This window comes from Mustela erminea, chromosome 9 (genome assembly GCF_009829155.1).
Source record: "Mustela erminea isolate mMusErm1 chromosome 9, mMusErm1.Pri, whole genome shotgun sequence".
NCBI classification, from domain to species: Eukaryota; Metazoa; Chordata; class Mammalia; order Carnivora; family Mustelidae; genus Mustela; species Mustela erminea.
The window spans coordinates 61425149-61451862 of NC_045622.1; the positions used below are offsets into that span (position 1 = coordinate 61425149).

At 51.2% G+C, this 26714-nt stretch overlaps 1 protein-coding gene across 3 annotated transcripts; it reads right to left on the reverse strand.

Annotated features, from left to right (window-relative positions):
• Positions 1 to 584: 584 nt before the first annotated feature.
• TRIM3 (tripartite motif containing 3) lies at positions 585 to 24361 on the reverse strand. Of its 3 annotated transcripts, none has more exons than XM_032357928.1 (12): positions 24213 to 24361; positions 15958 to 16123; positions 9926 to 10157; positions 9551 to 9702; positions 9178 to 9358; positions 8181 to 8913; positions 7953 to 8056; positions 2822 to 2989; positions 2480 to 2648; positions 2138 to 2208; positions 975 to 1115; positions 585 to 847 (listed from the first exon to the last, which is right to left on the reverse strand). In XM_032357928.1, the coding sequence occupies exons 2-12, from the start codon at positions 16086 to 16088 to the stop codon at positions 695 to 697; spliced, it is 2235 nt and encodes a 744-aa protein (XP_032213819.1). In that variant the 5' UTR covers positions 16089 to 16123; positions 24213 to 24361; the 3' UTR covers positions 585 to 694. The 3 variants fall into 3 exon arrangements, with proteins under 3 accessions (XP_032213819.1, XP_032213820.1, XP_032213821.1); XM_032357929.1 differs by having other exon boundaries at positions 695 to 847; positions 24187 to 24361; XM_032357930.1 differs by lacking the exons at positions 585 to 847; positions 975 to 1115 and adding an exon at positions 1177 to 1369.
• Positions 24362 to 26714: the final 2353 nt, after the last annotated feature.

The following is a 26714-nucleotide window of genomic DNA, read 5'->3' on the forward strand; positions in this document are numbered from 1 at the left end:
ATTTTCCCAGGTTCCTTCTTAGCTGTGGGGCAGGCAGCCAAAGGACTTACTGTGTCTGCAGGAGATGCGGGCCTGGGGACAGTGATCTGGCAGGTGCCTAAGAGCCCCAGGGTTCACCCTCCCTTGTGCTCCATTCCTGAAACTTTAAAATGTCAGGGCTCTTTGGGAATCTGGATCCTCTGCCCAGATCTGCCTGTCTTTTAGTTCAGAACGAGTCCCAACCTCCTGTACCTTCACAGCCCCACCCCACAAGAAAGCAACAAAACCATCTTGGTGAACACATTTACTTAATATGGGGGGTGGGGTATTGCTGTCTCTGTCAGTGTGTACGGGGTGGTAGGGAGACAACCAGAGGGACTTCTGCCCTGGAGTAAGAGGCTGTTCTGGACCCAGGCTGGGGGTGGGTGGGGAGCAGACTGATGGGACAGGGCAAGTATGTAAAGGGTGGAGGGTAGGTGAAGCTCTGCACACATCCTTGGGACCACAGTCCAGGCCCACCCAGTCACCAAAGCAAGAACCGAATAAATAAAGTGCAACCGTGGGGTTGGGAGAGAGGGAGAGGGAGGGCACTGGGCGCACCCACGCCCACAGCCCACATTCAGTGCTGCCAGGTCCAGCCCACCTCCTGGCCAGACCCTCTTGTCCAATCCCCCCATGTCTGTCCCTCCATGAGCCAGGCAGAGCCCCTGTTCAGCTACTGGAGGTAGCGATAAGCTTTAAAGCAGTGGTTGCCAGCATCGGCCACCACCACGTGTCCATCTGAGGTCAGTGCCAGGCCCTGGGGGCCATACAGTGGCTCTGCAGACGTGTTGATGTAGGACAGGAAGGAACCAGAGCTGTCGAATACCTGGAGAGTGAGTGGACAATGGAAAGAGAGGTGAGATCAGGCAGGTGGGAGGCATTTCCAGGGAGGGGGGGAGGGGTGCACAGAGCACAGCAGGTAACCTCACCACCCAGCCATCCTGAAGCCTCACCTGGATGCGACTGTTGCCCCAGTCAGCCACGATGATGTTCCCGTTGGAGTCCACTGCTACTCCCGTGGGGGCGTTGAACTGCCCATTGCCCTCGCCATGGGAGCCAAACTTGAAGAGGAACTCACCGTCGGCACTGTACACCTGGCAGGGGAAAGGGCTGGGGGCTGGGGAAGTGGCCTCAGGCAGAGGGCAGGGGCTTAGAGGGGGCAGGGTCAAGCCCCAGGGCTGAGGGCCCCCAGATCTGTAGCTCCAGCCCAGTTCTTCCCAGGCTTCACAGCCATGCTTACCACTGCCTACTGACTATCTCCAGGTAGTGTCCCTCGGACAGATCAAATCCAACAGCTCAACTTCCCCCGTGCTCTCTTTCTCAGTCATTCTCAACTCCACCTTCTCCCCTGCTTGATAACCAGGGAATTCACACAACCTGCTGATTCAATCTCAAATCTGCACCCCACTGTATATATTGCCACTGCAGTGGTCCTCAACATTTCCCATCTCGATTACTACAGAAGACCGATCTCCCTGACACTAGTCTCACCACAGCCAGAGTAATCTTTCTAAGATACAGGTCTGCGGGGCCCTGCAGCCTGCAGGACTTCAGTGACTCCCCACAGTTCTTGGGAAGAGAACAAGCCCCTTCACAGGCACATGAGACTCATTGGCACTTGCACCACTCCCCTCTTCAAACTCAGTCTGAACTACCTGTGGTTTCTCAAACACACAGAAGTGTTCCTCCCGTCAGTTCTTAGCTCCTCCTGTCCCCTTTGCCTGAAGTCCTCTCCTCCTCCTCTCCCTTCTGGCAAATTCCCCTGCTGCTTTAGGGGGTTCTCCATCACACCTGAATCAAATGCTTCTGCTATGCCCTCACACAGTTCCCTGCACTTCCCTACCACACAACTGTAACAAAATAACACACTGTGATATGCTACTTCACTTCTTCCCTGCTAGACCATTACTAAGAAGATAGACAGCGTATCTGCCTTGTTATTCACTGTATCCCCTGCTTCCAGCATAGTGCCTGGGACAAAGCAGCCATGCCATAAATGTTTATTGTTCAAATGAATGATCTTAAGGTGGTAGCGGGGGAGGTGAGGCAGAGAGGGGTCTTGTCAAAGAGGAAAGGATGTTGGGACAGTGGTCATAGAAGGCAGGAGGACACTGACCTTCACCGAATGGTTATGGAAATCCGTCACTACAATTTCATTCTTGTTGTTCACAGCCACAAAATGGGGCCCTGAAAATACAAAGTGGTTTCTAAGGCAGTGAGCTGGGATATGGAGTGGGTTGGAGAAGAGTATCCAGGATGACAAAGTTAGGCTATGATAAGAGGGTTGGGGCCTCAGAGGCTGACAGGTGCCTCTGGGATGATGGTACTAGGGTACAGTAAAGGGACGGGGGTCCTCTAAGGCCAAAGTATAGGAGGAGGGGTGGTTAAATCTGGGGTAACCAGGATAGCCCTCTGGGGCTGGCATATCAGAATAGATCTCTGAATTGTTCCCTAATACCTGCAAAGTGACGGTCGGTGGCCCCGCGGCCCCCAAAACGGCCAACCAGCTTCCCATTGGGTTGGAAGGTAAAGACGCAGCAAGACTTGTTGTCGACCACAATGATATGTCCATTCCGGTCTACAGCCACGCCTTTGGGGCCCATGAGGCGGCCAGCTCCAATCTTGGTCTGGAGGAAGGGAATACCATTAGGTGCTTTATCCTGCCTTGTGGGGAGAGTAGTCCCAGCCTGACAATAAAGGAGAAGCCTGGGCTGGGGATGGACCATCCCAGGCCCTAAGCACCATGCTCACCTCAGCTGGCCACCACTAGTGCAGAACACCAAGACTGTAGGCCTCTTACCTTGAATTTGCCCTCAGGGGAGAAGATGCTGACCCAGCGGTTGTCATAGTCTGCCACAATAATGTCTCCATTGGTGTCCACTGCCACACCTGTGGGGCGCTGCAGCTGCCCAGGTGAGCGCCCTCGGACCCCAAAGCGGAATTTGAACTGGCCTTCATTGGAGAACACCTGGCGCAGAGGAGCAAGGGAAGGAGCGGGGAGGAGGGGAGAGACTGTGGGCACAGAGGGAAGGGAGCAAGATCCTGAGGGAGGAGACCCCCCCCAATCATTCAGCCATTCAACAAGCACTTACTGACACCATGCTGAGGGGTATAGAGAAGAATCAGACATAGCTGCAGACCTGAGGTGACATGCAGCAGGCATGATGAGAGAGACTCTAGGAACATGATGTGACGGGGCAGGGTGGATGGCCAGGAAAGGCCCTGAGAAAGGACTATCTGGTTTCATGACCTAATAAGGATGCCAAGAGACAAACCATGCTGGCCAGGACAGGAAGAGGAAAGGCATTTTAAGTAGAGTGAACAGTATGTAAAAGGCACAGTGTCCAGGGTGGCTGGACTGCAGGGAGCACTCCCATGAATAGCAGAAGTAGGGTTTTATCCTGGGCGTAGTGAGGATTTACTGAACATTTCTGGGCAGGGGAGTGATAAGATGAGATTCACTTTTGTGGTATAACAAGAAATATACTTGGGCTTTGTCCCCAGTGCCTGGTGCAGAGCTCCTCAAACCCTTGGAATTTTCTGATTAATAAGAGTGTCTTTTGTCATTCACAAGGAGCCCCTTTTGAGCTTATGCTAATGGGGTGACTTAGGATGGGGTCCCTACACAGCTTCAGGATGGGGCTGGTCACCAGAAAGACCAAATCATTAAAGGGTTGGAACTTTCAGCCCTATCTACCAACCTCTGGGAAGAAGAGGGGAAGGCAGAGGTTTGATGTGCTCCCAGGTTGGTGCTCAGAGGGTGGCACGCCCCAGTTCTACAGGGACCAGAGTCTCCACACTAGAGACTCTTCTAGACCTCCCCATATATACTTCTCCATCTGGCTGTTCATCTTTATCCTTTACAGTAAACTGGTAGACATAATTAAATGTTCCTCTGAATTCTATGAGGCACCATCGCAAATTAATTAAACCTAAAGAGGGGGTCGTATGACCCTCCAATTTATATCTGGTCAGTCAGAAGCATAAGAAACAACTTGGACTTGAGACTGGCATCTGACATGGAGACTGTCTTATGGGAAGTGATACTATCTCTAGGTAGACAGAGTCAAAATCAGTTAAATTTGTAGGACACCTGGTCAGTGTCCACTGAGAGCTGCTTGCTGGTGTTGGAAAAAACACATGGGAGCTTTTAAGAAACAGTACTCTGGCTGCAGAGAGGAGTCCAAACTGGGCACTAGCTGGGCAGTCAGAGGTGTTGCACTGGTCCAGGTGAAAAGGGATGATAGCTTGTTGCAGGGCACTTGCTGGAGCAAAGATGGACTCAAGAGACATGGGAGGAAGACAATAAGACTTGGTAGTGGACAAGAAAGGGTGGGGTGGAGAACGAGGATGAGCATATCCAGGCTAAGAGGCTGGCAATGTAACCTTCTCCTAGACAGAGTGAACCTTCCAACCTTTCCCCCACTTTTACCTCCTCCCTTAGCTGCCCAACATGCTCAGGTTTCCCCATCCTAAGAGTACCTCCTTTAAAGTCCCTTTAAAGCTCCTTCCCTCCACAGCCAAACCTTCTTGTTTCTCCTTCACAGCCAAAACCACTCACTATACAAGCCTCACATGCTTTGCTCTGTTACATGCTCTAGGGACACAAGATGAGTCAGAGCCAGGAGCAGCCTTGGGGAACTCAAGTTCTGGGTCTTGCCCTGCTCTTCCATCTAGACCTGTTCCTTCCTTAGTGGACTAGGCCCCCTGCCCCATCCCCACCTCTTAGACCTGAAGGGATGTTTGAACTGGTCCCACCAGCCAACTTCAACTCCTCCTGATGTGGACTTCCAGCATGCCCTCAGCTGGCCGGTCAGCCCAATGGTTGGAGTCTGCCCTGGTCCCCTGTGGCAGGCCAGCCCTAGCCATCATGAGAGGCAGGCACCCTGAGCAGAAGAGCTGATGTCAGAGGGACTAAAAGGACCTGACAGATTAGCAGTGAGGCTGTGTGACCGGCCCCCGCCCACCTTCCCCACCAGTTTGAGCAGCTCAGTTTCCAGCTCAACACTGAGGCTTCGTGGTGGCGGGCGGTGGGGTGTCTAGCTCCTCCCTTCCACTCTTATCCCACCTCTGACACATGGTCAACTCCTATTCATCTTGTGATTCTCAGAAATTTCCAGGTCACTTCCTCAGAGAAGTGTTTCAGGACCAACTCCAGGCCCTGAACCAATACACCCAGGTAAAGGCAGGCCTCCACAACCTACACTTCATAGTTTTCCTGTGAACGACGGTCGCTCCTGCAACTAACTGCTGAGTACCCTTATCTCCTAAGGAGGTAAGCCTCAGGTGAGACGGGGACTGGCTGCCTTTGCCGCTGCACTTGCACTCCTGGCACAGCAACAGGCACATGGAAGGCAGTCAATAAACACATGAATTCCTCAGCTCGAGCTCACACAGAGCTGGGCATCTCCTCTCAGCTGCTGCACAGCCATCTCACGCTCCCCATGTGCAGATGGGAACTCACCAACTGATAGTTTGGCCTCCTCCTGAATGGCAGCACCCGCAACCCATTGCCCCAGGTCCTGCCATTCTTGATCCCCTCTTCTCCCTTGACATCTGAAAGCTCACCAAAACCTGCCGTATTTGCTTTCTTAACATCCCTAATCTGCTGGTGCCTTAGTTTGGTCCCTGAGCTATACCATGGTTGCCCTTAGTAACTTCAGGATCTGAGTCTAGTGGGGTGGGGGGAGCAGAGAGACTAAAAAAATAAGACAACTAATCAGTGACTCTGATAAAGAATGAAAAGTGCTACAGCAAAGGCTGAGGAAACTCAGAGAAGAATGTGATTAATATTCTGCCTGAAGAAAATGAGGAAGTTTCCACAGAAGAGCTGATAAAAATTTTTTATAAAGACTATTTTTTAAAAGACTAAGACTATTACACAAGGATGTAATATATACAAATCAAATTTTTCATTCAAAAATCACAAAATGTTTTTTCTCTCCTGTCAGCTGATGCTGATTCGGCAAAACAAAGGGATCTGCCTCAGCTGTCACCATAGACAGTCCAAAGGAGGAAAAGTTCACAAGGTTATCAAACCTCATGAATGGGGAGGGGAGGCAACATCTATCTGGGAGCCTGAAAGACCCCAAAATAAAGGAAGCAGAAACTCAGCTCTGGAATCCAAGAGCCCACCTCCTAGCAATTATGAAATTAGGAGGCAGGTGGGGTAGGAGCGAGAAGGAGGGCTGCTGTAGGAGCAGCAGGTATCTGGAAAGGAGAGGGGGCCCCCCAAGGCCCTCCCTCTCAATTCCCCAGTCCCTCTTCAAGGAGACAAAGCAGCATACATCTTTACGTGCATGTGAGTACCCGTGTGTGCACACCAGGGACAATTTCCCAAATCTCAGCCTTTTGGACCAAAAGCCATCCCTGGCATAAGGAGGAGAAAAGGAGTTGGAAGGTGGAGGGTGGGACTGAGTAGGGCCTCGGCACCACCCCCTCCCACCCGATCCCTCCCTCCCTGTCTAGGTTGGACTGAAATGTTTCCATGTGCTGCCCTGCACCTCTCCATTCCTCTGCCCTTAGGAATAGGGGAGGAGTAAAAGCAGGCTGGATAGGACCAGGAATATGGCCATGGAAGAGTTCCTGGCACCTTCAGCCTGCTAACATGGAAAGCAGGGGGTGGGAGCAGCTGACATTGAGGTGACAGACCTGTGGCAGGGGTACTCAGATAGGGTCAGGAAGAGTTTTAAATTTATAGGTGTTGTGAAGTAAGGATCTTCAAGAGAAGTTTTGCCACCCGATAAAATGTTTTCAAGAACTGAAGTGCACGGTAGTTAGAAACAATCCAGAACAGGATAAAATCAAAATTCCACAGCATCCTCTCTGAAACTGTTTACAATGTGACCTCAGCTACTCAGCTCCTAATAGTAATCTATGTCCAGCTGCCTGGGATACTTCCAGCTCCCTTAACAACCCCCTCCAGCACTCTTCTACCTTCTGGCTTTTGTTTACAGTCTCCACCTGGACAATGATATTTTTAACAATACCTAACATTAGAAGGTTCACCAGGTGTCAGACACTGTGCATTAAGTCATTTTAATGCTCCCAGCAACTCCAGGAGGTATTCTTTTCCTAATTTTACACGAGTTAACTGAAGCTCAGAGAGATCATGTGACTTGTCAGTAAGTGGTAGAGCTGGGATTCAAGCCCAGGTGTCCGGTTTCAGAGCCTGAGCTTTGAACTGCTGCTGTACCGTCTCCAAAGCCAGTGTCTGTCACTAGCCTCTGGGCTCAATACAAGGAAAAGAGAGAGAAAAGCATGCTTCCTGGCTTTAAGGAGCTCAAAGTGCAGTGAGGCCATGTCCACTTGTGTTGTGCAGCAGATGCTTTCATCAGGTATGTGAGGGACTGGGAGCACCAGGGACAGGACTACCTGTGAGGCTGCACTATAGTTTGGCATCTAGAAAACACCTCTTTTCACAAGTTACCCCCATCTGACTGTCTAGCCAACCATATGTTTATAGAGACCAGCAGAGACAAGATACACTCTGGAGCCAGGCTGGTACAATGAAAGGAAAGCAGGGAGCCTGCATCCAGACCACGTGGGGACAGGGCAGAAAGGAAGCCCCTCAGGTGAAGGATCAAACAGAGAGAAGTGTATGAAGAATGAACCAGATCTTTGGGGTCCATGAGCTTGTGTAGCCTGAGGCCCAGCCTGGGAGGTAGAGGCTGCAAGCATAGTAAAACCCCGTGCCTAACCACTGAAGGGGCGGCACGATAGTGCTGCGACCAGTGGGAGTGGATAGCAAGTGGAGGGTGGGGGGTGGGGGGCTGGTGAGGGATGGTGCTACGACTCACTGCTCTTAAAGTACTGGTACTATCTTCAAGGGCTGGTTCATCTTTCAAGAGGTGACCAGTACACTGTTTTTTCAGGAGGCTGTAGTTTGAGGACCTTTACTGGCATCACGGGAGAAGAGGAAAGGCGCTTACCTGGATACATTGGTTGTTACTGTCTGCTACCACTATCCGGCCGCTGCTAGCTGCCGACACTCCCTGTAAATTGGTGAATTCGCCCTTCTCTCTTCCTCGGCTGCCTGTGGGGAAGGCAGGGAGGGAAAACAAAACAGTTCGCTGAGGTCATTTAGAGTCGCCTTCCCAATCCGCCCTGCCCAATATCCTGAGCCCAACCCATCTGGCTCCGCCCTCAGCCTTCTGTACCAACACGGAAGACAAGCTCGTCCTCAATGGGGTTGTCCTTCCGTTTGCCGCCTGTGCTGTACATGGAGCTGGGCCGACGCACGGCCTTCTGGCGCACGTGGCTGCCCGGGCCGCCAGGGGACTTGACGCGGCGCTTGACGTCGTCTGGGGAAGGTGGCAAGTCCCCAGGACGCAGGGCACGCACGCGGAAGGGGCTGCCGCGCACCGGTTGTCCGTAGAGCAGCACTGAGAGGAGCAGCTCGCCTTCGGCGCGCGCGGTGTACACTAGCTCGTATGTGCCATTCTTGTGGTCCACCACCGGCACAGGAAGGCGCGTGCCGTCGGGGCCGGTGATCTCTGCGCGCAGCTCGGCGCTGCCTGTGCGCACCAGCCTCCCATCCTTGTCTTTGGTAGTGACGGTGAGCGAGGCGGGCTGGCCCACCAGCGCCTGGCGCAAGCCCTCGCCCGTCGCCACCGTCTCGTGTGCAGTAGCGCTCGTGGTGAGCAGCGCGCCAAGATTGAGCACCGACCGCCGCAGCCCGTCGACCTCGAGGACTAGTTCCAGCTGCGCATTCTCGTGTGGCCGCTCCGGGAAGGCCTGGGCCGCCAACGCCGCCAGACGCTCTCGCATGTGCTTGCGCACTAGCAACACCTCCGGAGCAGAGCCCAGGCGCAGTGCCTGCTCAGCAAAGCTGCAGCTGCTGCCGATGTGTTCTTGACCCTGGCGCAGTGTGTCTAACTGGGTCTGCAACACCTGAGGAGGGGTTGGGGGAGGGTTGGGTGCGCACACTGGCACCGAAAGGGTCTCTGTGATTCCTCATGACCTTACAGTACTATAGCATCAAAGAAATGCAAGAGGGTGAGTATGGACAAGGAACACAGATACCGCGGTACCTATGGGGCCAGGTCAGGGGGCAGAAAGTATAGTATGGGGGAAGGGGTGCCCAGGTATGGAAAGCATGGTGGCAGTAAGGCCATCTCACAACGGATGGTGGTAGGGAAGGGTGAACAGACGCACCTTCTGCTTGGCCCCACAGATGGCCTCCAGGTCGCTAACCAGAGCCTGCTTGCGCTGCTGCAGCGCTTGCTCCAGGTCCTCGAAGGCTGCGCTGATCTGGGCTAGGGCCTCTGCTTTGCGCTCCTGCAGCTGCTGGCTGATGCCCCCCACTAAGGCGATAGCTGCGGACAGCTGTGGCAGTCTAGGGAGGGGAAACATCTCTTAACCAGGGTTGCCTGAGGATGGCTTCACCAAACCATTCCTTCTCAGGGCAGAATCTACTGTGTTGTCCAGGAGATCCCCTCCCCAACACCTCCCTGCCCTCCAGAACAGTTTTATTTCTAGCATCCCCAGCGTCCCGCAGCCCAGATTTCCCCCCCTCCCCCGCTCCTACCGGCCGCGCACCGCCTCGAGCTGGCGCTGCAGGGCCGCCTTGTGCTGCTCCACCACATCTCGCAGCAGCACGGTGCCATGCTCCCGGTGCTCCCCGGCGCGGCACTCGCCACACATGGCAGTTTCGCAGGCCTCACAGTAAAACTCCATCGTCTGGCGGCAAAAGCGCTCCAGTCAAGCAATGGCTAGACACCAAACTGCTTTGCCTCCTCCCCTCCTGCTCTGCCCTTCTTGCCCTTCACCTTCCAGGTGCGTTCCCTACCTGGATCACTTATCCAGAGAGACACCCTCTCACCCACAGCCACTTGGCCCCTCCCACAACCGCTCCTCACCCTCCACCCCAAGTCCTGGCCTCACTGGGCCTGCTTGGGCCCACCTTGCCTTCATGGTTGGGGCAGGAGAGGGGGCGGCCAGCCACTGCGCTGAGGGGGTGGGGGTCCTCCGGGTCGTGGGCCCCATCAGGTGCCTGCTGCATCGCCTCCATGAGGCTGCTGATGAAGAAGTTGTTCTGCAGTGCTGAGACACCCTGCTCGGGGAGGATGGATGTCTGCCGACACACCGGACATGACAGCGTCAGGCTCTGGGCAGGTATGTAGTTCTGGAGGCATCTGGCCAGGGAGGAGGGGGAGTCAAAGAAAGGAGGAGTGGGCAAAATCAGTGCACCCCTCCTCGTGCCTTCCAGGAATGCCAATTCTCCTCACAGATATATACTTCATTCTGTAATCTATCTGATTAGCACACATGTCTTGTTCTGCCAACAGGTGTGAAAGGCCTCACCTTTCACTACTGAGTAAAACACAACCCTGATCTCTCTCAGAAGAGCAGACAGATCTGCATTCCTCACACTGCACAAATACAGGCTCACCTTTCACAGGTGCTTACAAACCATTCTCATAGAAAATGTGCAACTAGCCCCTCCTCCCATTAACTCATTAAACATTTACTGACTGCCTACTCTTGCCAAATCTGGGCCAAGCTCTGGCGATAAGTAGATAAACCACAGTGCCCATCTCTAAAATATTTCCAAGTTGATAGAGGAAAAAAAGTCACAGTAAGAGTTTATAGAAGTAAATAGTATAATGGTAAGGGCATGGCAACTCACAGCCAACTCGCAGCCTGGAATTCAGCTGCTGGGTTCAACTCCTAGGTTGGTCATCTATGAGACCCCTGCTAAATGACATACCTTTTATGAGCCAAGGATCCTTCCTTTGTAAAATGGAGGCAGCACAGACTTCACAGGGTATTGGAGGGAGGATTAAATGTGAATTGCTCACATGCCAACTCACAGCACTATATATTGTAGGGTATTAGTATTATTTATTATTAACATAAAGAATACTGTACATGCAATAATAAGGAAATGTGTAGAAGGGGCATCTGGCCCTGGGAGGGGTTGCTGTGGACAGAAAAGCCAGAAAAAGCATCAGAGGATTTAAGCTAAATCGTCCTGGATAAGTCAATGTTAGCCTAATGAAAGAAAAGTACAGGGAGAAGAGGAAGGGTGTTCCAGACCCAGAAGGTGGCCAGAAACTGCATCATGTAAGTAAGGAAGCAGTGTGAGGTGGCTGGAGATCGAGTTCGAGGCAAGAAACGGTAAAAGAAGTCCGGAGAGAGAAGCATAGAAGGTCACATGGGCCACATTAGGAGGTTAGAAATTATCCCAGGGACACCTGGGTGGTTCAGTTGGTTAAGCATCTGCCTTCAGCTCAGGTCATGATCCCAGCATCCAGTTATTCTGGGACTGATCCCTGCTTTGGGCTGCCTGCTCAGAGGGGAGTCTGCTTTTCCCCCTCCCTCTGCCTCTGCCCCTTCCCCTGCTCATGCATACTCTCTATCTCTCGCTCTAATAAGTAAAATATTAAAAAAAAAAAAAAGAAAAAAAGAGAAAATATCCCAATAGCAATAGGGAACACCAGGAGCATGGTACAGCCAGGTTTATGTTCTATTATCTTCACTGCCTCCGAGAAGGATGAATGTGAATGTGATGAGACAGCACACAGCAACATCATCATCGTCACTGTCATCCAGTTACTGTTTATTAAGTACTATGTGACAGGTCCTGTGCTTTATGCTTTATGTTTATGTTAATGGACTCAAAAAGGGAAAGCTGTCCAAGGTAACAAAGCCAGTGAGCACTGGAGTCTGGATTCAAATCCAAGGCAAAACATGTGCTTAGCCAAGATACTCTTGCAATAGTCTTGTAAGAGATCTTGCAGTAGATGAGAAAAACCCAGAATTAGGCAGTAGCAATGTAGACTATGAGCTGGAACAAATTTGAGAAGTATTTAAGAAGTACAGCAGTAGGAGGTGTTAGGTCTGAGAAGATATAGGGAGTGAAAGATGAGTCTTGGTTGACTCCCAGATTCCTAGCTTAGATGACTGAGTGGATGGTGCTGACAGTCACTAAGATGAAAAACACAGAAAGAGGAGTAGCTTATAAAGGCATTCAGCTTTGACCTGGCTAAGTTTATTGGAACAGTGGTACATCCAAGTAGTAGGGGCCCAGGAGACAGCTGGGGAAAAGGCAAGGAGAGATGGGGATGGCATTGACATCGAGGTAGCTTCTGTAGCCACAGGAGAGGATGAGATCAGCCCAAAAGGCGTGTTCAGTGAGAAAAGCAGGATAGAGCAAATATGGAATGAGAGCAAAGAGGAACCAGCAGAGAGGTAGGAGGAGAGACACTGACAAGACAGTAAAGTGGGTAGTGCGTTTCTAGAAGGAGGGAAGGATCAGTGATCAGTGTCAAAGTGGCTGAGGAGTCAGGGAAGGTAAGGACCGGAAAGAGGCTCCCTGATTTTGGCCAATGTGAGAGTACTTTTGTTGGTAAGGAAAACTGGGGGCAGGGGATAGGGAGTACCAGGAAAAGGAAAGCTTGACTGCTGCTGGTTGAAAACTGAATGAGAGGATGGGAGTTTGAGACAAAAGGGGCTTGAGGGACTGCATGGCAGCTATCAAGGAACGAGGAGCCTTGGGCACGTTTATCAGTTGCACAGCCAGGAGAGGAGACACAGAACCAAGAAGAAGCATGGGCAGGGCTCTGGGAGGGGGTAATGGCTCCGAATGGCCTGAGGAGGAGAAGTGGACCCCATTCTCTGAGTGGGGGAAGGAGGAAAGGGAGAGCACAGGGGTGAAGTTACAGAAGATCCCTCGGTTGCTTCAGGCAAGATCAGCTGCTAAGAGTGAAGGAGGGGTTCAGGAGACTGGTGAGGGCTGGGATTAGTCACTGAAGGGAGGAGGAGAGGAAGCTTTCTAGAAACACACAGCCCCTGGCTGTGTTTGGAGACCACGAATCTATGGAGGGAAGATCTGCATGGTGCACACTTTCCCATATCCCCAGTCTCTTAATGTTCTCTACACCTCTGGATCTGCATTAATTAATTTTTATTTATTTAACAAACACTATGTGCCAGGCACAATTCTAAGTGCTTCACAAATATTAACTTATTTGTGACCTAGTTTTTCCAGCAGTTGTCTCAAGTAGAAAGTGGTTTCATCTCATACTCCACATTCCTTAGGTCCAGAAGGTGGGGTTGAGTCTTCCCCACCCACCCTGCAGCTGGAACATTTCTGTTCTTCTTCAGCTCTTTGGAAGCTCATGCCTTCTGTCTATACCACTCTCCTGTTACTATCTTCAGTTGCTATCATGGTTGCTGAAGTGGCTGAAGACTTTCTTCTGGCTCACTCTCTTCTGTTACTGCTGACCCCCAACACTGTCCCTCCCCCACCATATACATACACTCCTGCCATCACTCTCAGGGGCTCTGACATCTACGAGGTGATCCATCCAGCATCAGGATCTCAATTCCTTGACCTCCTCAAACCCAGTGATCTCTTCCACCACTTCACCTCAGCTGTCCCTTCTCATGCTCTCCAGACCTCCCATTTCTCATCGCCAGTCACTGCATCAACACTGAAATCTGAATTTCAGCCATTAAAATCTGTCCCCCTGCAGTTCTGCCCAGCTCACTGAATCTGGGGTTTCCCCAGCAAAATACCTGCGAACTCATCAAGACCTCATTCCTACATGTTCAGCACACCTGGCTTCCACTACCTTCCTAACTGGTTTCCTCTTTCCATTCTTGCTCCTCTGTAACCCATTCTCCAACACAGCAGCCAGAGGGAGCTTTAAAATCTAATTCATGTCACGTTAATCCCTTGCCCAAAACAAAAACAAAAGCCCTCCTCCAATTGTTTTCCATTGCGTTTATAATAAAATCTAAACAGTTTTCTAAAACCACCAAGTTCCTCAATGAACTGTCCTGGCGCTTTTAGACTTTACTTCATTCTCCTCAGTCAGCCACATTCATTTCTTTTGATCTCTGAACGTGCCCAGATTACCCCTTCCTGAAGGCCTTGGCATGGGTTTTTCCCATTGCCTGGAACAATCTGCAAGTCTGTCTCCTCATCCTCAGGCCTCAGGTCAAATGTCACCTCCTCAGGGAAGCCTTCCCTGATGACTCTATGCAGAATAGCCCCTGGCCCAACCACCCCCACTCAATCCTTGCTTACTTCCTACAAAGCGCTTAGCACAGGCTACAACTCTCCGGTTCAGTTATTTGCTTGCTTACTGTCAGTCACCCCCCACTAAGGCATAAGCTCTTAGAGAGCAGGGACCACGAGATAAATGAGTAGTAGTTAACAGGGAAGGCCCTGCAGTCAAAACTGGATTCAGACCTCAGCTGTCTACTTACTGTGGAGCCTCAGAAACAATTCTTACTCACTGACTCTGAAGCCTAGTTTACTCCCCTCTAAAATGGGGATAATAAAGTATCTATTGTGAGGATTAAGGGATTCAGCACATATCTATCACTTAGCCAGACCCCGGCAAATAGTAAGCAATCGATACACTGTTGCTACTGGTATCATCATTTCTCGGGCACTGATTTTTTCCAGGACTGCTCAGTGATCTGGGCCTGAGGAGGAGGAGGTGCAGAGATGTTCAATTACAGTTGTGATCCGGGGTTGAGCATCTGCTGCAGGGGTTCAGAAAAGAGCAAAGACCCGAGGGAACTGTGGCATGGTCACATAGGTCACAGAGATGGTCAGCCATAGGGCCTGGCACGGTTAGGAAAGGATGGAGCTGGCAGCTGGGAGAAGGAGCAGTTGAGGTGGCGGGACGTCTAAACCTAGTCAAACCTGGTATAGTGGCACTGGGGTAATGGGATCCAGGAGTGGGATACCAGAGTTTATGACCACAGAAGCGATATTGTTCTGGATGATGGCAAGATCCAGGCATCCAGAAGTGGTATGGAGGATGCTTGGATCCTGAAAGAAGCCAGAAGGCTGGAACTGCTTCCAGTTGATGACAGGGGGAGAGCAGCAGAGCTGACATTTTAAAGAGCAGTGGGGCTGGAAAGGAAGTGTGTCCCCGTGGCAGAGGCAGCTTTCCATGAAGGCAGAAGGCAGTGGGAAGGCTTGGGTGGAGGCAATGGTGCGAAGACCCCAGGACCAGAGGCTTCCTGGGGCCCTCAGAGTAAAGGTAAAATTCTCTGACAAGTCTAAAAGCCCCCTGTGGTGTGGGCCTCACATGCCGCTCCAACTTCACCCCAACCATGTCAGTCACACTGCTCTGCTCCGACCTCACCAGGTTTCCTCCAGGCCCCCTTACCTGACACATTCCCTCAGGCCACATGCCTGTCCCATGTTCTTCCTTCTGCATAGAAGGCTCCTACCACTCCCTTCACTAGTTAAGTCACCAACTTCATTTAGTGCATACTCCAGGTCGCCCCTCAGGGAAACCTTCCCTCCTTCTCCGAACTGTGACAGACCTTAGCTAAACTCTCATAGCGTAGCACTTTATTTGCAGCCTTATAAAGGGGGTGATATTTATCTATAGTCTGGCTACATGATCATTTGATTACTATCTTTCCCCTTTAACTACACTGAAAGCTCTTTAAGAGCAAGTATGACATCTGTCTGCTTATCATACCCCATGCCTGGGATAGTCTGGCACATAGTAGATGCTCAATAAATAAATACTGGCTAGAAGCCTAAAGGTGGGAAGTAGCTGCCTTTCACTCAGTGCCTCAGGACAACCATGAAGACAAGCAGGGAAGGACAGACTGTCAATCATCCTCCCACTGCTGACAAACTCTTCAGGTGCTGCCACTCATGGATGATGTCTCTGTCTGATGTCTCTGGCAGTGTTGAAAGCTGCTTGAAGCTGGTGTTGAAAGCTGGTTTGGGAAGGGGCAGGGACTGTGGTCCAGTGTTAGCAGCTTCTGATCCTCTCATACATCCTTGCACCAAAAGTTCATCTCCAGCAGGTTGGGGTACATCTGCTGCCCTATGTGTGCATACATTTCCCTCCCTCCTGCACTTTCACATGTGCCACCCCCATCTCAGGCGGGCCTGCAAGGACTTCATACCTCCCCCTCGCACATACACACATACACATACCCCCTCACCTCTCACAAAAGGTATGCAGGCAAGGCAGAACCTTGGGGCATCGGTAGCGATCCAGGCAGATGCTGCACACCAGGAACTGCTTGTCCATCGGCTGGACCTCTGGGCCAGGGCTGTCCTCCCTCTTCGCCATGGTGCCCACAGATGGTTCCCACCACTCACACCAGCCTGTGTACAGAGAGATGGTCAGCTCCAGGGAGGCCCACACTTCCTCTCCCCACCTGAGCCCCACCACTCAAATCCCCTGCAGAGAACCAACTCCATTTCTTCCCTGCCAGAGGTAGGATGGGCAGTGACCAGAAAGCAACAGGGTGAAGTAGGTGGGCTGAGGGGCCTCTGAGCATGGTGCTCTGGTTAAAACCACAGATGTAGGCTTAGATTGGGTTTGAAACCCAGCTCAGCCTCTAACAAGGTATGTGACCTCAGACAATCCATATAACCTCTCTGAGCCTCAGTTTCAAACGGATGTTTTGAGAATCTACAGTAGTGTATGTTGAGTGCACAGTACAGAGATGCCCACTTTCAGTGACACACCCATCCTTCACTTCCTCTGCCCTCCCCAAATCCTCCTCCAGGAGACCCTCTTCCTGGAGGGTCTCCCCTAACTACCTGTGGCTCTTCTACTTATGCTCCGACCCACCTCTCAACACACCTGTCTGGGATAATATTCAATCAGAATTCTAGTCAGTATCAGGTCTGGCGGAGTCTGCCTCTGGAATATCTTCTCCCCTTTTCTCCAGGCACATAGCTACTGCCCTCAGTCAGGTTGCCACCAAGTCTCTCCTGCGATACAGCGGCAGCCTCCTAATTGGTATCCTTGTCTCCTTGCTTGTGTCTCTCATCTAACCCCCTGGCAGCTGGACTGATGCTCCTAAAACACAGGTTCCACCTTGTCGCCTACCCCCTGTTAAAACCCTTCAGTGGTTCTCCACTGTCCAGAAGACAAAGTCCAGACTCCTCAGATTGGCCAACAAGGCTTAGCTTTGTCTGGCCCATACCTCCCTCTACTACCTCATGTCTCATTATTCTGTGATCAGTCACATTGGTTTCTCTTCAGTTCCTGGAAAACTTGTTCTCTTTTGCTTCTGGGAAGTCACATATTCTGTTCTCTTTGCCTGAGATCTTCTTCCAAGTCCCCATTTACCTGCTGGCTCCCACTCATCTTTCAGGTCCCCACATAAATGTTACTTCCTCCAGAAGGTCCTCTCTGATTTCCTGAAGTCTGGGTTAGGTATTCCACTTTTAGGTCCCTCCATACTCTGTATTTCCTCTATTCTAGCCTGGATATGCTATACTGTAATTTTCTCGTTACTTCTCTTCTTCCTTCACTGCATGCAGGCAGAGTTATTTTTTTTTTTAAGCTTTTTTTTTTTTACAGAGAGAGAGATAACAAGCAGGCAGAGAGGCAGGTAGAGGGAGGGGGGAAGCAGGCTCCCCGCCGAGCAGAGAGCCAGATGCAGGGCTCGATCCCAGGACCCTGGGATCGTGACCTGAGCCAAAGGCAGAGGCTTAACCCACTGAGCCACCCAGGTGCCCTGAAGGCAGAGTTCTTAAAGGCAGGCATTATATCTTATTTTTTAATTCCTAACACTCATCATGGAGCCTGACATAAGGATTGATCCATATTTATTGAATTGATTCCATAATTCAAAAAATATTTAATTAAGTGTCTCCTTTGTGCAGGTGATGGGGATAGAGTGATAAACAAAACAGATATGGTTACTGTCCTTGTGGTGGGGAGTGGTAACATATATTTTATTTTATTGTTTATTTTTTAAAAGATTTATTTATCTTAGAGAGAGAGTATGTGTACCAGCAGGAGGGACAGAGGCAGAGGGAGAGAGAGAACCCAAGCCGACTCCATTCTGAGTAAGGAGCCAGATGTGGGGCCCGATCCCACGACCATGAGATCATGACCTGAGCTGAAACCAAGTGTCAGACACTTAACTGACTATGCCACCCAGGTGTCCCGACGTATATTTTAAAAGCAAATAAACAAATACGCACTTATACATTGTGGGGAAGGAGAGTGCTAAAAAGAAGAAAGGCTCCTATGAGAAACAACACTTTTTTGTTTGGGTTATCAGAGAGGGCCTCTCCAACCAGGTAACTTTTAAGTTGAGCTCTGAAGAATGGAAGGAAAATGGTAGAGATGAGGGTGGGGGCATCAAGGAGTGAGGTGGGGGAAATCATTCTGGGCTGAAGGAACAGCGGGAATGGAAGTTCTTAGGCAGAAGGCTCACTGAGAACTTGAAAGGACCATGCGGTCAGTGCAAAGTGAATAAAAGGCAAGAGGTGAGTCTGGGAAGGTAGGATGAAACGAGTCACCAAGAACCTTGATGTTCAATATTGGGACTTTATACTAATTGGGGGTGGGAGGATGGCACGGTGTAATTTACAAAAAAAAATAAAAATAAATTAAAAAGCTCCTCTGGTAGCTATGGGGATTAGGCGGAACCAGAGTGGAGGCAGGGAGACCAGTTAGGAAGCTGCCTCAGTTCTTCCTGTCAGATGATGCTGGGTATTAGCAGAGATACAGGCAAAAGGGTAGACTTATTTGAAAAATATTCATGAGGCTGAATCAAAAAGACATCATGATGGATTGGGTATGAAAAGAAAAAGGGAATGCCGATCATGACTCGCAGGTTCCCACTTGAGCACGTGGTGGGCCATGCCCAGAGACCATGAAAGGTGAGGAACTGATGTGAGGCATTCTGTTTTCAGCAAGCAAAGTTTGAGGTGCTGTATGATATCCAGGTAGAGATGTCAAGTAAGAAACAGAATATAAGCTGGGTAGAACAGAATCTGGCTGGCCACCGATTTGGAAGCATTGGCACATTAATGGCATTAAAGCAATGAGAATGGATGAGTCTACCTAGGGACAGAGAGTGCAGGGCAAAGGAGAACCCAAGGGAGTGGAAGAAAACCAGGAGTCCATGGACCCAAATAAATCCAAGGAAGAGAGTGATTCAAGAAATAAGGGATGATGGAGGCAAATGAAGACGGGAAAGCCCACCAGGTCTGGCTGTGGTGGCCCAGCAGGGGCAGCAGCAGGGCTGTAGGGGCTGAGTGATGAATGGAGACGAAGACACTAACAATATTGGCTGTAGACAGTTCATGAGAGAAATGTGGCCATGAAGGGAGGCAGAAAGACAGCTGGACTCCTTCAAAACACGCCATGGCTAGAATCTGGTAACCACTATCTGTGCCCAGCTAGATGCACCATAGGCTCTGTAAAGACAATGAGTGAGTGAATGAACAAACAAACGTGTGGGGGCCAGTCCAGAACCTTCTCCAGGTTTGGGGAGGAGCAGAAGAAGAGCTGAACTGCATATGTCTTATGTTTGTGTAAAGGTGGGCATGAGTAGAAATAGGATAGGAATGGCATCCCTGAGAGCATCCTCTCCTGATGCAAGCACTGGCATTCTGAGGTTCTCCAGGTAGACCTAACAGCAGAACAACACAGCAGGAGGCGGACAGACTGAGGGTTGGTGGAAGGAACAGGAGGCTGGAGCTAAGTGGAAGCTCTATCTGGTGAAGGGGAGGGCTTGGGAGGAAGAGTAGGAGTGGTCTACCGGGCCCTGCTGGGGCAGCTGGATACCAGGCTCCGCCTCACTCCAAACCCAAAGGGCTCTCCCAGCTTGTCACACAGGGGCGGGGACTGGGCTACATCCAAGGACGGACAGCTCCTCCCTCCCTTCCCCTTCCTGCTTCAGTTCCCCACCCAGTCTTGCTGGGCATGCAATCGCAGAGGCCATCCCCCAGCCTGAATCACTAAGATTCCCTTCTTCTCTTGGGCTCCTACTCCCACCTCTCCATCCCATCATGTCCTGGAGATCTGGCCCCAAGGTCCTATAGGTGATGGTTTAGGTGGACTGATTTTCACAGAGCAAATTTGGAGGATCTTGAACTCAGGACTGAGAGTTCACCCTCCTTCCTCGGGCTGCCTACTGTCATCCCTACATCCCTTATTCCACCCATTTTTTATGGCTCAGTTCTAAAGGCACCTCATTTCCACATACAGCATTCACTCAACACCACTGCTAGAACGGGGAATACAAGGATAAATAGTCTCAGTGCAGCCTCCATGGGCTGTACACTCTAAGAGATTACTACAAGGCAATGTGGAAGGGTCTGTGGGGGAAGCATGGGTTGCTACAGGAGCAGAGAGGTCACCTAACCTAGAGCTGGGTCAGGGGAGAGGGGTTACTGAAGGTTGGGGGTCAAGAGAGTTCTCCTGAAGAAAGTGTCATTTACACTGAGAGCTCCAGGATGAGGAAGAGTTACAGAGCATGGTACTTTCTACTTCAGGAGCCTGAATCACACACTGACAGAAGAGGGCTAAGAAATGAAATGGAATGATAGGCAGGAGCTAGATCACACAATGCTTTGTTGGCCTTATTAAGGAGTTTAGACTTACTCTTCCCTGTTTGGGGAGTAAGCCTTTATTCAAAGAGCAAGGGAAACTTTGGGGTGGGGGGCTGGAGGGTGGGAGGGTTGCGGGGGTAGGGAGGGTTAAAGGATGAAGTGATAGAGCCACAAGAGTCACTTTTTGACTGCTGTGTGAAAAGTAGTTTCAAAGGGTCACCAGGGAAAGGTGAGACTGCATGATATTCCACAGGAGGGGTGATGGTGGCCTTGACTAGGGGAGTGGCAAAGGGGAGGGAGAGAGAAGTAGATTTCATAGAGCAGAATCAACAGAGTTTGATGACTGGCCGGTGGAATGTGAGGAAAAGAGAAGAAAGAACTGGAGATGATTCCTTGTGTTCTGGCTTGGAAGAGGAGCAGCTGCATGAAGGGATGAAAAGTTCAGTGTTTTCGTGAGATAAATCTGAGGTGCCTATGGAGCATGTGAATGGAGAGGTCCGGCTGCCAACGGGAAAGGTAGGCCAGAGCCTGGGAAAGAGGTCAGCCTGGAGACAGGGATTTGGGAGTCACTGGTGTAGAGATGGTGCCTAGAGCCATGGAATTGGCTGACATGACCCAGGCAGCGTAAGGAAAGAAGGGAGAGCCTGTGACTGTGCCCTGAGGAACCTCAAAATTTAAGGGAGAGGCCCAGGAAACAAAGCTTGCTTGCAAATAAATTGAGAAGGTGTGGCTTGAGAGGCAGGAGAAACCGGGAAGGAGAATATTGTCAAGACCAAGGGAGAAAAAGTTTCATGAATAAGGGAACAACCTTCATTGTGAAATGCTGCAGAGAGGCCCTAGGATCTAAAGCAGAAGAAAGCTGTCTTTAACTTTAGGGAGCATGGTTTCCAGAGGCTGGAGGAGAGGAAGCCAGATCCAGAGGGCTGAGAAGGAAGTTGATGGTGAGGAAATGAAGAAAGTCAGTGCGGACTCCATTAGATCCTTGACATCTGCAAAGGATATGTTTCAAGGCTTTTCAGTTTCTCCAAATTCTCACACAGCATCCAGTTTCCTCCAAGACTTCCTCCTACAACCTCATGAGAGTCCCAGGACTCATGATTTACACAGCTGTGGCTAGAGGTAGGTGACCAAGGCATTGTTAGAAAATGATGCAAGAGGTCAGTATGGCTCACTTACTTCTTAAAATGACTCAGTCCTGTACACTAACCCCCAAGTGTATTTGATCATTTGAGACCTCAGCAAAATGACAATGACTGCAGGTTACAGTTTCAGGGGTTTCTATGGAACAGAAAAATCCCTGGAGGAGGAAAAGTCCTGAATGCCAAGGAATACTTTACGTCAGATTGACTAGGAAGGAAAGTGATGAAATTCACAGTGCTTTCTCCCCCACCACTGCCAGAGTGAGCAAGTGGATGAACCGTCCAATCAGCTGATTAGCCTAGCAAACAATCAGACTGCCCTGGGCATACTCTGGACCAGGCTCTTAACCTGGGAACTGGAGACACAAAGCAGAGACAGATGTACACCATGCCCCTCACAAGTTCTCAGACTAGTGTGGGAAAGAGACATGGAAATATACAACCGTAATGTGTTGTCATGATACTGACATATTCAAACTGTTGCAGCTGAAAAAAGAAGGAAATCTCTAACTCTAAAGGTGGTGGAGGAGAATAAAGGGAGCTTCCAGAGGAAGGGATATATGAGCTGAGTCTTGCAGGAGCTTGACAGGTACATTGGGAAAACAGTGAGTAAAGGAACAGAAGCATGAAAAAATTAAGAAACACGGACCAGCTGGGGCAAGAGAGCAAGACTCAAAAGGGCAGAGGTTGTACTAGGTGTGTTCATGATTCACTTGCTAGGGGTTCTCCACCTGCCCATTCCTTAAATGTCTAATTCCCCAGGGCTTTGATCAAGGGCCTCTTCTCTTAGTTTCATACTCTGCCTGGGAAATCTCATCTCCCACGGTTTCAGTTACCATCCACTTGACTTGCAAAGCCTTATCTCCTTTGCAGAAAACTTTTTTGAACACCTGGCCCATCTATCCAACCATATCTTGGACATCTCTACATGGATGATGCACAGAGATTAGTCTAAAACTGATTTCATCTTCCCTTAACCTACTCTTTCTGCTGGTATTTCTCCTCTCAGTAAAACATACCACTACCTACCTGGCCACGTGAGCCAGAACCCTGGGAATCTTCTCAATTCTTTCTGTTCTTTTACCTTTCAGATACTAGCTATGACTATATTCTTGATTCTGCCTCTAAAATGTAACCAAGTAAAAGGTCACGAGATTTAGGAAATAGCTTTGACTCTGTCACTAATCTCACTACTGCAAGGTAAGACTCTGGGCAAGTTCCTACTCCATCCCCTTACTTATATATTGGGATTGGAGGGGGGGTCTTTTTGTTCCCCAAATCTGTGATTCCCAAGGTTCTCTTTCCAGCCAAAGGTCCCTACAGACTGTATTATGTGCCATGATTAAATCCCACCTTGGGGATTTGATTGCTGGTTTCCACAGTAAGACTAGGTGTGTTAGAGGATGGTTGTAGTTGCCCCTCACCTCCCTTCCAAAACAAATGTTTGCTAAGCTTAGGGCACCCATGACACTCTCTTTGGGCACCCTCTACTCTAGCCATATGGTTTTGCTCTGTTTTTCTGAACATGGACTGTGGGCCTTTGCTTAAGCTCTTCTCTCAGCAAGAATGCCATTGTCCCCTAAGTGGTTGAGGCAGCACCTGGCACACAGAGGGTGCTCCGTATATGTTGGTGACAGGAGAGCCATGTTTAAATCACTGCAGTTCCCTCTCACCAGACAGAGAGGCAAAAGCAGAGTCAATAACAAGACAAGTAAACAAAGTTCCAAGGAAAAAGACATCTACTTAACATAAAAAAGCTCTTCTACAGCATAAGGTAGTTAAGTGCTCTGTCACTGGAGGCATGCAAGCCAAGAGAGGCAGGGCACCTGTCAGGCCTGCAGCTCTGATTCCAATTCTGCAGCAAATCAGAGCCCTACTTAGGGGATGAATGGGCACTGGTGAGCTGGACAGACAAACAGGGAAAGACCCGTGAAAAAGACCTCTGCACCCACTCCAACCTCGCAGATCTCATCTTCCTACTGGAGCTAGTTGTGGGTTTATGCTGTCCACATCAGAGACCCCCACACCGACCTCCCTGGGGTGCAGCCTGCCCCCAAAACCTGCAACCATCTGTCCCTGCAGGTTTGCAGCCCAGGATCTGAAGCCAAGTCCAGAAGGGAGGAGGCTAGAACCAGGGAGGGGCCTGGGGTCCTCCAGGCGGGGCCCAGGCTGAAGGGGAATTAAAGGGGTCCTTTCCTACAACAAGCAGCCCCCGGATGAGGCTTCCTGTCCAGAGAGCAGCGCCAGAGGAGGAAAAGAGTGTCCTCCACCCGGGCTGGTGGGCTTCTGGGTGCCTAAGGAGGATGAAGGGGGTGGGGGAGCCAGGGGTGGAAGTATCTGCACCAGGGAGAAAGGAACCCCTCAGACGAGCTGGGCCACAAGATTGCAGAGTCCCATTCAGCAACCCCACCCGCCACACCACCAACACCCTCGGCCGAAGCGTTCGACACCCTCCGCCAACATACACAAGCCCCCAAACCTCGAGCTCCTCCAAGGAACCATCACCCATCCACCCGCGCCTCCCCCCTCAAACATGGACCTCACGTGAGCAGCCACAGCCCGAAGAATCCCCCCACTGCTCTCACGGACACGGACACGCCTCACGTGGACAGAGACAGACATAGCTTTCGAAAAGCATTTGTGCCCCCACCCACAGACACTCGGACAGACACACCGCCGTTCGGACTTGGACCCGGAGCCAGGCAGACAGGGATACAAACGCACCCCTGGGGGCCGCCCGTCGCACTCACCGCGGCGGAGCAGGATGGGAGGACCAAGGCCCAGACTGCGGCCACTCGGAGCGGCCCGCGGCGCTGCCCCCACTGCCAGCGCCCGTCCGCCCGGCCCTGCCCGCGGCGCCGCCCCACGTCCCGCGCCTCCGCCTGTCCCCGCGCCGGCGCCGCCGCCGGACCCGCCGCACAGGCCGGAGGGAGGGGCCGGGGCGGGGCTGCGGACCAGCCGGGGGAGGGGGTGGCTCGGGTGCTGAAGACCCACCCACGCCCCGCCCGCCGCGGCGGAGGCCCCGCCCGCCTCCACCCCACCCTCCCGGCTCCCCCAACCCCCTCGAGGCTCAAGCGGGAGCTGCCTCCGCCGGCGGGCTGGGAAGCCGCGTGAACCGGATCCCGGATCCTAATCCCTGCCAGCGGCTTCTGGCTCCCAAAGCCAGGGGCTCTGGGGCAGGACTGCGTAGTAGGTTTCAGGGACTGGGCTGAGGCTCCGTCACGATAACGCAACTGGGCAGCAGAGATTTCGGACTCTGGAAGCCGATCCGGGCCCTCCAGGAGGTGCACTTCCCGTCTTTCTTGGGGCGCACCTTTGAAATAAGCTAGCGTGATCTCTACTGTGCAGGGGCACACATGGATAGTTGTACCTCGGCACGGATCCTTGGGCGGCGGAAGGGTAGTACCCAGAGCGCTAGGAGAAGGGGCGGACGGCGTGAAAGGTGGGGGGACTGGATTTGGCTGTGTATGCCTGACTCTCCCTCAGGAGCCCCCTCGCCAGATTATGGTTCAGACCATCCAGCGATTCCCTTCCACACTCCAAAAACCAGAGCAATTCCGAATCATCGCATTGTGGAAAAGCAGCCCCAGTGGAAAATGATAATAACAGTTAACAGGGACTGAGTGCTTATTATGTGCCAGAAACATAACGAATCACTTTACATATATTGTCTCCTTCAGTACTTATAATCTTAATAGGTATCTTCTTTTATTAGCTGTGTTTTACAGGGGAAGAAACTGAGGGCCCTTGGCTCCTCAGACATTAACCTTCATCAGCTAACTCAGCCAGAAAGTGGTGTGTAACCACGGTTTGAGCTCTGCTTTAGAGCCTGCCTCCAGTTACCCGCAGATTCAGTACCTTTCATGTTGGAAGTCCCCAGTGGCCCACAAAGTGGGGGTTTATATGTGAAGCACCCAACCTGGTAACCAAGCTCAGGTCAGATGGCTGCAGGCTGACCCAAACCGAGAAAGGCTGCCTGGGAGCTGTAGAATCAGTGGCACAAAGCAAAATCAGGCTGCATGGATCTCAGTGCTCTAAGAACCTGCTGAGTGGGCTGTCCTCTTCCTCCAGCCCTCCAAAGGTAGTGCAGAATGCTGAAAAATTCTGGAGCTCTCCTTGGTTGAGGAGCACAAGAAGTGGTGACACCTGGGTGCTGACTGAATTGAAGTGCTGCTGGGGGAGAATTCTTGCCTCAAACAGGGTTGATATGGGCTCAACACCTGGGTGCACCCTCACCCTTTCATCCACCTGATGAGTTCTGGTGGCCAGTACACCAGGGTGCATCCTCACCCTTTCATCCACCTGATGGGTTCTGGTGGCCAGTGCTGGTGAATGAGCCTCAGGGTTCTTGCTTGCTTTCCGGTCTGGGGCCAGGGTTACTAGACTACCCAATGTGAGGGGTCCAGGGTCTGTATAAACTGTCTCAAGCCTCATGAGGACTACTTCCCTCAATTTTAGATTTCTCTCATGTCATCAAATATGTGCTTGAAGAAGCTTTACAGCTCCCTTTCCCCTAAAAGCAAAAGTCCCTAATCATAAGCCTGAAGAGGCCCAGTGTGACCTCCTCACTGCCTCACCTCTGTTGTCCTTCTCTAGCCTTTCCCCTTCCACTTTTCATTCCAAACTGAATTCCTCCCAAGTCCTATCAGGGCCTTCTCATATGCTGGCCTCTCTGCTTAGACTGCTCTCTCCCTGTTCTTTGCCTGTGTCTACTTGCCCTTCAGGTCTTAGTTTTCAAGGTGACAGCCCATATGCACTCCAGTCTCTGCTAAATGTCCCTCCTCTGCACTCCCACAGCTCCCTGAACTTCTGTATCCTAGTACTCATCACTGCATTGTAGTTGCCTGGTTACTTGTCTCTATCCCCCACTAGGCCATAAGCAATGTGGGAAGGGACTATTTTATTCTCTGATGTATCCCCAGGGTCTAGAGCAGTGCCTGGCAAATAAAAGCACTCAGTAAATATTTGCTGTATGAATGAATGGCTGATGAAGGTCAGCGGGCCCAACCCCCTCTAGGCCCTGTGCTCTTAAGACCATAGCTATCTCAGTGCTGGCCTAAAGAGCAAATAAAGCTTTGGCTCCAGCTGGGGCTGGGGGAGGAGTGGTCTCTCAACTGTTCCTAAAACCTGTGCTTCCAGCTATTTGGCCTCTGCTCCTCTGGCTTAACAGGATTTTGGTGTACGGTTAGACTGAACATTTCTCCACCCAGCCCACCCTCCTAGAGTACCCCCACAAATTGACCTCACTGGCC

Excerpts from the sequence above, each read along its gene's own strand:
- TRIM3 (XM_032357928.1), bottom strand. The coding sequence starts at position 16,088 with ATGGCGAAGAGGGAGGACAGCCCTGGCCCAGAGGTCCAGCCGATGGAC. Across the intron at positions 8,914-9,177 it reads TCTGTGGGGCCAAGCAGAAG|GTGTTGCAGACCCAGTTAGA; the intron begins GTGCGTCTGTTC and ends ACCCCTCCTCAG. Across the intron at positions 8,057-8,180 it reads CGAGCTTGTCTTCCGTGTTG|GCAGCCGAGGAAGAGAGAAG; the intron begins GTACAGAAGGCT and ends CCTTCCCCACAG.